The sequence below is a fragment of the Hoplias malabaricus genome, chromosome 10 (assembly GCF_029633855.1).
Source record: "Hoplias malabaricus isolate fHopMal1 chromosome 10, fHopMal1.hap1, whole genome shotgun sequence".
Lineage (NCBI taxonomy): Eukaryota > Metazoa > Chordata > Actinopteri > Characiformes > Erythrinidae > Hoplias > Hoplias malabaricus.
Genome location: NC_089809.1, coordinates 38,351,785 through 38,363,803, shown reverse-complemented (window position 1 = coordinate 38,363,803; position 12,019 = coordinate 38,351,785). Strand labels below are relative to the sequence as shown.

The window sequence follows — 12,019 nt, the reverse complement described above, 5'->3', positions numbered from 1 at the left end:
AGACTTCATTTAAATTGTAAATGGTAGAGGAATTTCCCCTTTCTCACACTTGTTTCAGACCGTTTGAGAATACTGTTTTTGAGTTATGATTTTTTGTTCGACACTTGTGAGGGTTTCAGCTCCCATAGAGCTCAATGTATTTTAAGAGCGGGTTGGCACGCAGATTTTCAATATTTTGCCTGTTTTTAACTCGCCATTACACCATCAGTTCTCGAGCTACAGGTGATTTTTTGGAGCCCCCCCCCGGTCGAAATTCATTGAATCGTGAGTCTGTCAGTTGTGTTCTATGAGCGTGCGTGTGAGAGGGAGAGAGAGGGGGAGGGGCAGAGGCAGAGACAGAGGGATAGAAGAGTGAAGGACACAGAAATACATAGGCAGTCTCTAACACTTTAAAGGTCATTTTTAAGGGCGACGTCTTAATTATCCAGAGTTTCTTAAGGTGGAATTTTTTAGAATACCGCCTTCAAAATATACTGGCTGCCTTTTCTACATTTTATCCTTTATTTACAGTGGTCATTTTTACATGTGGACTTCTCAATACACTTGTGGGTTTCTTAAGGTGGAATTGTTTTATAAGGTGGAATTCTAAATGTATCATTTTCCATTCATGGTCTATGGAACTCCATAGAGTCCAATGTAAACTACTGTGGGAGACTGCTCTCTTAACATCCCACTACCAACAGCTTAGCAGTCAACTATTTCACCATCGCGTCACGTAGGGACCCACACGTCTACCGTATTGACGGCCTCGCTTTAAGCGGGAAAGACTCAGATCGGGGGACAGGGGTATCAGCGGCGCAACATCTCACGTTTCCTTCTGGAAATGCAGACCTCTAGTTTTATTTGTAAATTTTAATTGAAAAGAGAAAAGGACATTTCATTCAGAATATTTTTTATTTATAATTATTTTTATATGTTGAAATGTAATTAAAAGTGTAATTTGATTTGACATTCAGTTGTTAACTAGATAAAATGATGCTATAACTACAAGACTACTTCAGATATGCAGGATACAGCACTGATCATATGCAGGTTATACATTATGCTCCAGACCTTGGCTTGGGAACATTTTCTCTAACTGGACCTTAATGAAATGTAATGAATTACTCCGGGTTTAGACCTACTTCTTCCTAAAAGTGGTTCTGTAGACTCATAAAAACCTGCACTCGATACTCACTAGAGCACAGCCCCTAAGAGACTCCCACTGGTTTGAGGCCTAAAAAGCGAGTGAAATGGTTCCTCCCTGGTGTGTCTTTCACTGTGAAGAGCAGGTGGCTGTGTGCATTCTCAGTCCACTTTATTACCATCCTCTCCCCTTAGAGCTGGGTAAGGTCTAAGAGTTCATACAGTAAACACCCTTCAGGACATTTATTTGCTTCTGATTCATTTGTTTATTCATTTACTTTCTGTAACATCATTAGCCTCAAGTGTGTGGCAAGAACACACACTGAACAGAGCATCACACACTCACCCAGTCACTCTCACACACACACACCTGTGGACAATTTCACATACTCATCCAGTCACTCACCCAGTCACTCACACACACACATGCACACACACTCATTGAAACTTGTGGAGTACCTGGAGGAAACCCACACAAACACAAGGAGAACACAGCACACTCCTCACAGACAATGACCCGAGGTGGCCCTTGAACTCAACCCCAGGCCCCAGAGCGGAGTGACAGAGACAGCACCTGTGCGCCACGCGCCGTGTTTGATTCCAACCCGATCATTAATCTACGTCTGTGGGAGGAAAGCTACAAGCGGGAGTCTAAAGGATAAGGGCTGCATCAGGTCAGGACACAAGAGGCAGAACTCAGCACTCAGCAGCTGCTGAATATTTACATTTACATCTGATGCAACGCGGCTGCAAATCACCTGGGAATTTCTTATCTACAGTATACACTGGGAAGGGCTTTTCTCCAGGAGAACATGGACGAAACGGAGAGCAGGGCAGTGGCCTCACTGATAGACTTGCTAAGCTTCTCATGAAGTTACCTAGCAACCGCTTCCATAGAGCATACGCTTCAGGAAGACAATTAAACCCCGACACGTCACTAAATAAACATCAGAGCACTGTACACTGCACTGCTCTGTGATGTGATTCCTCATTAGACCCACACTGAATATTCAACAATTACTAAGTCTCTCTCTCTCTTTTTGTGTCTCAGTTCTCTCTCCCTGTTTAGTGCGCTCCCTCTCTCTCTCTCTCTCTCTCTCTCTCTCTCTCTCTGTGTGTGCGTGTGTGTGCTGTGAATTATTCATGTGCTATATTCATTGGGTAAATGAATTGTTCTGCTGTGCTGAGCCCATCAGAATCTGATGATGCGACAAAAGCAGAAGTGATTTTCTAATACACACATCCTGTACTGGTCTCTCTCTCTCTCTCTCTGTATTAGGCTTGTTGGAGTGTAATGAGTTTAGCTATCCCCCGTCTACTTAAGTCTCCATGTTCCTTCAGTTGTTTATTGTGAATAAAGCAGAGGATCAGAACTGAACTGGAACCCAAAGGGACAGAGGTGGGTTGTAAAGCTCCAGATCAGGGGGCTTCAGTTCAGATGGGAAGAGCTCAAGTTTCTAACATTTTGTGAAAAGCTCCAAACTTCATAAAATATAAACAGCTCAGACACCTGTCTGAATTCACCAGGACAGAGTGAACACAGTAGTCACAGAGTAACTCAAACCTTAAGCAAAAACAACACAAAAATACAGAACAGTTCAGCTTTTCAGTTTGAGCCCGAACATCGTTTTTCTGAAATCACAGACGAGTCGAAATGATGAGACGGAGACGACAGTGGGGAGAAAGTATGGGCAGAGATTAGTCTCAAAATACTTGACAAATGCGAAGTGGTGGCTTGCTCGTCTGCTGCCCACTTGTGGACCCTGGAGGGGGTGCCAGTCCTTCACAGGGCGGCACACACTCACACATTCACTCACACCTACGGACACTTTTTGAGTCTCCAATCCACCTACCAACGTGTGTTTTTGGAACGTGGGGGAAAACCGGTTTAGGGCTCCTTCTGCGGGAAATTTGGGAGCACTTTATTTGCTTTCACCAGTCAGTCCAGTCTCTGGATCTACTGCAAGCTTTTGAATGAACTAAATGTCACGAAACAGTCACGAGGGGCTTTTGGAAGCTGTGTTCACCCACATGTGGCTCCCATACGATTTTTTAAATAAAGTTCTCTCCTTCCACATTTAGTGCTGCGCAACCATCTGACGTCATCCACCCAACAGCTGGTCTGTGTCTAAAATAGTGTCTGCCTCCAAATGTCAAATATACAGAAGAAAGGCATTGTTTTTCAAATAAATAAACTATTTTTGTGCTATATTCTTCTGTGTCTAAGTCATTTTGAATAATTCCCTCGTATTAATGCGTACGTGTGTCACCAGTTTATTAGAAAGCCCTACTCACACTTGCGCTGCTGTACAGCTGCACGGTCCCAAACTGTAGCCCCTCTACTCAACTCACTGGTCAGTTTCTGACCTCGGGCCAGTTGCACGACTCTCTCTGTCACATCGGTGCAGTCAGAAACAGAGCCCCACTAATCTCTCGTTAGACTCATGTGATGAATCCAGATGAACCCCACACGTGTCCAAACTGTCTCTTTGAGGTTATGTTCGCTGTTCCTGATTTGGTTCCATCAAATCCACTAAACAAAATGATTCTGGCTCAGGTCTGACCCTTACAAGGGCCACATATTGCCTGGAGGGGGGGCCAGTCCTTCACAGGGTGACACAAACACACACACACACACACACACACACACATTCACTCACACCTACGGACACATTTGAGACTCCAATCCACCTACCAATGTGTGTTTTTGGAGCGTGGTAGGAAACCGGAGCTCCTGGAGGAAACCCACGCAGACACAGGGAGAACACACCACACTCCTCACCAACAGTCACCCGGAGGAAACCCACGCAGACACAGGGAGAACACACCACACTCCTCACCGACAGTCACCCGGAGGAAACCCACGCAGACACAGAGAGAACACACCACGCTCCTCACAGACACCTGAAGGAAACCCACGCAGACACAGGGAGAACACACCACACTCCTCACCGACAGTCACCCGGAGGAAACCCACGCAGACACAGGGAGAACACACCACGCTCCTCACAGACAGACACCTGGAGGAAACCCACGCAGACACACGGAGAACACACCACACTCCTCACAGACAGTCACCCGGAGGAAACCCACACAGACACAGGGAGAACACACCACACTCCTCACAGACAGTCACCCGGAGGAAACCCACGCAGACACAGAGAGAACACACCACACTCCTCACAGACAGTCACCCGGAGGAAACCCACACAGACACAGGGGGAACACACCACAATCCTCACAGACAGTCACCCGGAGGAAACCCACGCAGACACATGGAGAACACACCACACTCCTCACAGACAGTCACCCAGAGCGGGACTTGAACCCACAACTACAGGGACACTACCTGCTGTACCACCATGCTGCCCTACTATTTACTGTATTTGTATATTATACATTACTTATAAATATCTATGTACCCCTTTAAACACAGCTCCCCTTTAAAACTAAGTCCACAGTAGGAACTTAAAGACCATGTACATTAACATTAGGAGTGATCCTATCAAATCATCATCATTATAACACAGTAACAATAATAATTTAGGAGCTGTTATAGAACACAGTAGACACCTCTGGCCCAAGCGCATCTGCAGACTTAGACAGACAGACATCACCATGCATACAGACAAAAAGTACACACACACACACACACACACACACACACACACACACTTCACATAGTTGCAGTACTGACCTTAAAACTCCAGTAATGTGGTTGCTAGGGAGAGAGAGAGAGAGAAAAGAAAGAGTAATGAGTTAAACCTTTTCCATCTATTTAAGCAAATAAGTGTCTTCACCCAGACAACTACGACACTAATGGAGAGAAAGAATGAGTGGAGAGAGAGAGAGAGAGAGTGTTTCTAAGCACTGTTAAAGGGGAAATCCAATATGTGTTTTATCATTTCATGATTTATATATAAAGAAAGTCTACATCAGGGTAATTAATTAAATTAATTAAGGTCCAGTTAGAGAAATAATTATGAAGCCAATGAATCACCTGCATATGATCAGTGTTGTATCCTGTACACTGGAGTAGCCTCATAGTTATAGTATCATTTTATATCGTTAACAACTGAATGTCAAATCAAATTACACATTCAATTACATTTCAACATATTTCCAAAACATTTATAAATTGTTATAAATAACAAATTCTCTAAGTAAAATGTCACTTTCCCACCTTAAGTGAAATTTACAAATAAAACAATGATTCTGAAAAAGAAAACACATATTTTACATAAAGTCCCTAATGACTTGTAGTTGCAGTTGACTTTACTGCTTTTCCACAACCAGCGATCTGATTGGCTCTTATTGATGGGGGGCGGGGCTTTATCTGAGAGAGAGAGGGGTGTGTAACATCCTAAAGTCTCTGTATTTGACGTCAGAAGCGAAGCAGGATCATAACGGCTCATTTTATCTCGTGGTTTGACTTCGGCAGCGTACAGGAAACTGACTGGGTGGGTCTTGTTTCACAGTGTGTGGGTTAGTGGGTTCCAGATTCACACATTAACCTGCATGATTGTTCAGCTTCAGCGGTGTAAAGCCCCAACACTGGGCTGTGGAGCAGTGTTCTCTGAAGAGTCCAGATCTAATCCTTCATCCACCACCACTGCCTGGCCTCAGTATCTGCATGTGGCTGGTTGCCATCAAATCTCAAGACTAAAACATTGGTGTTTTCAAAGAGTGTAAACAGAGATGATGGAATGCATTGGTGTCTGAGTCCTGGCAGGCGTCCACTAGCCGGTGGTTAAAGGCCGTGGGCTGAGAGACTGCTGTGTGGGTGTCTGCTCCCTGGCGGCTGACCGTCTGAAAGCATAAGACGTGTGTGTGTGTGTGTGTGTAAAGTCCGGCACTCAGTAAATGTGTAAATGTGTGGGACATAAGTAAATCTGACTCTTCTCCATCTGTGTATTTTCCTGTTTTTAATTCACAAACTTTTGGACTTTATCTCATCATTCACTTTAGTCAGGATGAAGCAGAGTAAGTTATCACACACATGGACACACACATACACACACACACTCTGCTCGGGACACTGCACCGAGGACCCATCTTCTACACTGCCCCAGTGCACCCAACACTGGCCAAATGTGTTAGTGTGTGTTGTGCTGGTGTGAGTGGATCAGACACAGCAGTAGCTGCTGGAGTTTTTAAACCCCTCAGTGTCTGGACTGAGAACAGTCCACCGACCAAAAACATCCAGCCGACAGCGTCCTGTGTCACTGATGAAGGACTAGAGGAAGAGCGACACACACTGTGCAGCGACAGATGAGCTACTGTCTCTGACTCTACATCTACAAGGTGGACCAACGAGGGAGAAGTGTCTCACAGAGTGGACAGAGAGTGGACACAGGGTTTAAAAACTCCAGCAGCACTGCTGTGTCTGATCCACTCTACACCAGCACAACACACACTAATACACCACCACCACATCAGTGTCACTGCAGCGCTGAGAATGATCCATCAAGGTCAGAGAAAATAGAGGATGACTGCAGAAACTATGTGGGGGTTTTAATGTTATGGCTGATTGGTGTGTGTGTGTGTGTGTGTGTGTGTATGTGAATGGTATGAATGGAGAATTGAGCAGTGCTGCTGTTGTGTCACAGAGAGCGCAGGCTACGATTGGGCTGATAAGAGGGGCGTGTCCAGCTGTGGGTCTCCGGCAGGAGTCTGCTCTGAGTCTCGCCCTGCGTTTCCCGAACCCTTCATCAAAAGAATAGTCGGAGCATTATCGTGGCCTGTATTACAGTGAATGGAAGTTAATCCCAGACCCAACATTCAAAGACACACTAAGCAGATTTAACCATTCCAGCTGGACACAGTAAAGCCCTGTAAAATGCTACTTACAGGCAAAATGTGTAAAGAAAATTACTTAGAGTACCTTTAAAATGAATTAGCGATTGCTAAGAAAATCAATATGCTCTAATGCTCTTCTGCGTCTGTGCTATTACGGCGGGTTTATGTGGATTTAGCCGGATGAATCAGAGCCAGAATTTCAGCTGCTGGATTCAATCGTTAGCATCGTAGTGCTAAATAAGAGCCACTGCGATTGGAAAGACGAATCCCTCCTCTGTCAGGGCGTTGAAACCTGGGTCGGGAGACTCAGGCGAGCCGGCCAGTCTCCGTTACTGTGGCAACACAGCCTCCAGAACCAGAAGGATGCTGGAAGCTCACGTTCTCTAAAACATTCCACACAACAAGGAGTGTGTGGGGAATATGTTTGTAAAGATGGTGTGTGTTACTGAGTTGAGTCACTGGCTGTGAGGAGTGTGGTGTGTTCTCTCTGTGTCAGTGTGGGTTTCCTCCATTAGTTTAAATGCACGTGTTGGTAGGAGCAGTGAATGTGACACAGTGAGAGTGTGGGTGGCTGGGTGGGTGTGTGAAACTGACCACAGGTGTGTGTGTGTGTGTGTGTGTGAGTGACTGGATGAGTGTGTGAAACTGTCCAAAGGTGTGTGAGAGTGAATGGGTGAGTGTGTGAAAATGTCCACAGATGTAAGCGTGTGTGTGTGTGTGTGTGTGTGTGTGTGAAACTGTCCAAAGGTGTGAGTGTGTGAGTGACTGGGCGTGTGTGTGAAAATGTCCCCAGTGTGTATGAGTGAATGGGTGAGTGTGTGTGTGTGTGTGAGTGACTGGATGAGTGTGTGAAAATGTCCCCAGGTGTGTATGAGTGAATGGGTGAGTGTGTGAAAGTGTCCCCAGGTGTGTATGAGTGAATGGGTGAGTGTGTGAAAGTGTCCCCAGGTGTGTGTAAGTGACTGGGTGTGTGTGTGTGTGTGTGTGTGAGTGACTGGATGAGTGTGTGAAAATGTCCCCAGGTGTGTGTGGGTGAATGGGTGAGTGTGTGAAAGTGTCCCCAGGTGTGTGTAAGTGACTGGGTGTGTGTGAGTGACTGGGTGTGTGTGTGTGTGTGCGAAAGTGTCCCCAGGTGTCAATAAGTATGTTGCAATGTTTCTGTGAGGGTTTGATGGCACTCAGCCTCCACACAGATATAGGACGTGTGACAGCACACACCACTCCAACTTACTCCCAATGATTTTGCATGGTGCTGTGTGTACAATGATTAAAGAGAGGCCTATTAGCCCCAAATAAAAGCAAAATAAAAGTTTTAACAGATCTGAGGTCACAGTAAATTTTTTAAGTTTCTATCTTCATTCTGGAACATCCAAAAACCACCACTGACAACACGACACAAGACCACTCGCACAGACCCTAGAACCGCTCACAGGAGAACAGTGGGTACCACTTTAGAATAGAGACTACACTTATAAAGGTTTATAAATTGTTTAAAATGTTTATTAATAGTTTTTAATTATGTTGTTAATTAATAGTCTTTAATAATTAGAATAGTTATGACACACAGATAGAGAGGGTAACAGTGACCTGTTCTTTGCCAAATAGTGAACCCACATCCATCTACAATCAAACCTTAGATATTGCCAAATACTGACCTCACGGTGTGTCCTGCATCAGTCGACATTAAACCATGTATAAACCTTTATAAGTGTAGATTTATTTTAATGTGGTTCCGAATAGTGTCCTCCTTCTGTGAGAAAGCTAACCCTATAGACTCCTAGACATATCCATGGCACTAAACATATCTCTTTAGTTTGACCACTCCACTAACAGCAGCTCGTCAACAAAAGACAAATCTCCCATGACTTTGGATAAATACGAGCTTCTTATTTTCTAAACACATCCAACAGTAATGAGGTCTAGAGGACTCCAAGCTCTTAAATGAAAGTCTGTTCACTCTGTGGTCACTCGGAGACGCCTCTGGGCTGTTATTTCAACTCGTACAAGATCAGGCTTTTGTCGTGTTACATGAGGAGAGCCCTATACATCCACAAAGAAAAGCCCTGTTTGAGTTTCAAAAACAGATCTGAATAACAGCAAACTGCTGGTATAAGTTTCTACCATTCACCGTCCACTAGAGACCCCCACCATGTACTGACCGCTAGAGAATGGACAACACAAACATGGCAGCTGACAGGCTACAAACATCAACTGTACAACAGCGAGATAAACTCCTAATGAACCCCCTGGATGGTCTGATGGTGATATCCGATATACACGTACATATCTGCTGATGCCAATATAAACATTTATAAAAAGCAGAAAATTAAGACACCCAAGATTAACAATTACATACAAATATAAGACGTATTTATATAACGTTTTAACAACGTTTTAACTGTACACAAACAATAAAATAAAAGGAGTTTCCTGAGAAAAGTGCAAGCCACGTTTGTTTAGCGAACTGTTAAATTTTCTCCATAAGCTAATACAAATTTTAATAATAAATTAATGAATGTTAACTTTTAAGCAAAGGATTAAACACAAATAAATACCAGTCGACTTACAGCAATGTAAATATTCTACAACAAAGTGATACATAAATAAGTGCTTCAGCACAGACTTCTCCGTACGATCAGAGGGGAGAGGGGGAAGAATCAGAACCATTTTTTCCCTACATTTTCATCAGTCTATTATTTTGTCACCCAGTCTTTATCTGGTATAAAGTAAATGTGTCAGCAATTACCGATTTTAAATATCAAAAAAAAAAAAGTACTCTTTAAAAAAGCGATTATCTGCCGATACCGATATAATTCCAACATCATCGCCCATCGCTACTGAGTTAGAACAGATACACATCTGAGATCTGCTTCTCACCGTTTCTACCTGCCGGGTTTGAGGGTATGTCCAAGTCTTCTGTAAACTCACCAGTGCACACTTAGGAAATCTGGGAAAACTTTCAGTCAATTCAGGTACGTTGTTTTTCACAACTAATGTTGCCAGGTCTTCTTTGAGCAAGTTAAGGGCGACAGTGGCAGAAAGCACAACAGATAACAGCACAGCTATAGAATAGAATCGATCTGACAGAATGATGAAGAGTTATGGTTAATGTGAATGCAGGGAAGGAGTTGTGAAGGTGTGAGCGAGTGCAGGACACATGCTCGGTGTCACGGTGGAGGGATTAAACTTGGGTAAAGTCCAGTGGGTCTAACAGTCTAATGCAGAGCTATGAAGGATCATCCTGCGGTGATAAACACTGGGGGTCATGTTCTCAGCAAATGAGATTAAAACCCAGTTTATGAAAATACACAAGCATTAAGAACATGCCCACAGACCCCAGAGGGTCAACTGACTGCTAAGACGCTGAAATACCACCAGACACCCTTGGTCGTCGTGTTGGAAATATCCCTGAACAGTTACATCCACTTACACAAGACTAGGATCTGCTCACTTTAACCCCCCAAAGTTAAAGCTCTCTAGGCTCTTGGGAAAATTCCTGGACGTATCCATGACACTAAGCAAATCACCATTGTTTGAGAACTCCCCTGGAGAATGTAACAGCTGCTCCTCAACAAAAGACAGAATACATATTCAACAGTAATGAGGTCTAGAAGACACCAAACTCATTAAAGGTAATGTTTCCGATTCTGAGAAACTCACGTTCTCTCATTTGTTTATGTTCAGAAGCCCTGCCTCTTTTAAGGAGGTAAGGAGGTATATTTAAGGAAAAACATTCTGATGTGGTTTGTGTGCAGCTGACGTTTAACTTATTCACTGTTTGAATTCCCACAGGAACTCGTTTGTAACTCGAGATGTTTAGTTTTGCAGCAGTTTCGCTCTGCGTTTACTTTCATGCAGTTAGCGCTCTCCTGAATTTAGAGTCAGTTCCACCTTAAGTAATGTAACTGTAACAGTAAAAATAAGTCAGTGTTACCCCCCTGTGGAGCAGGAATAGAGCAACATCCTCATCTCGGTTGGTGCTTTTCAGCGTTTGGAGTCTCTCCGTTGTCTAAAAACCTCCAGATGGCGTTTCTCTGCCATGAGCGGAGAGAGAGAAAGCCTAGCACTGGACCCAGACACTTTGTTTTTGTTTTTTTTTACATATTTACAGGCTTCGTAAACACATTAGAGCGGTTTCCAGCACAAACCGACTGCAGAGCAGCACATTATAAAAACCTTCCCGAGCTGATCAATAGGAGACGATGGAGCAGGTGATATAACAACATCACCCAGCCACGAGGCACAAAGTGAAAAACACATGCCACTATTCCCTCAGAAAACATATGTCATGGTTGGAAGACACACTGGAGACATTTAACTTATATTTTAAACACTGTTGTGTTGTGGTGTGTCCCTATAACAGAAGGATATGGGGCACTATTTCTTTAAGACGTGCTCAGGTAGTGTGTTTTTGTGTGTGTGTGTGTGAGAGTGAGGGAGAGACTGTGATCTAAAACCATAAAAACAGGCCCCTGGAGGGTATTCCACAAAGCAGGATCTCCCAATTAATCCTGAAGTCCTCAAATGGGAAAAGAGCATGGAACACAGTTCTGTTTCTTAATGAAACGTCTGTGACCTGCTTTGGTCCAAACCCCACAGCAGTGTTCTCCCCCTGTGTAAACAGCCCCTGTTCAGAACGCCCGCTTTCAGCACCTGTTCCTTTAAATGATAACGAGCCGCTCGCTGTTCACCCCGACCCCGAGCGCCCAGCAGTGAGGAGCAGAAGCTCTGGTTTTTAGCCGTTTCCACTCTGTTCTCTTTCTTCTCTGTTCTCGTTTTCACTCAGCGCTCTTATATCTCCGCACTCGTTGTGTCCGTTTTTCTGTGTTTAACCTCGTGTTTGCGCTCTCACATAAATGCGGGTCCAGCGCTGTGATTGGACCGACTCAGACGAGGGGGCGGGGCCATTCTAAAGTCTCTGCACTTGACGTCAGACGCGGCGCAGGATCAGAACGTCTCGTTTTATCTTGTGTTTTCTGACTTCGGCAGCCCACTGAAAACTGCCATGTCTTGTTTCACAGTGTGTGAGTTGGTGGACTCCACATGTTTATCGAGTTGAAGAGCGCTGCTGAAGTGCCTGTCTGTTTAGAAACCT

General features: G+C 44.3%; 1 protein-coding gene across 3 annotated transcripts in view; it reads right to left on the bottom strand.

The window, feature by feature from the left end:
- Positions 1 to 12,019, bottom strand: part of srcin1b (SRC kinase signaling inhibitor 1b) — a 106,471-nt gene that overhangs the window by 56,473 nt on the left and 37,979 nt on the right. For all 3 annotated transcript variants that reach the window (XM_066682658.1, XM_066682659.1, XM_066682660.1), the window contains exon 3: positions 4,823 to 4,846. In XM_066682658.1, coding sequence (XP_066538755.1) covers positions 4,823 to 4,846 — 24 coding nt within the window. The remainder of the gene's footprint in view (positions 1 to 4,822; positions 4,847 to 12,019) is intronic.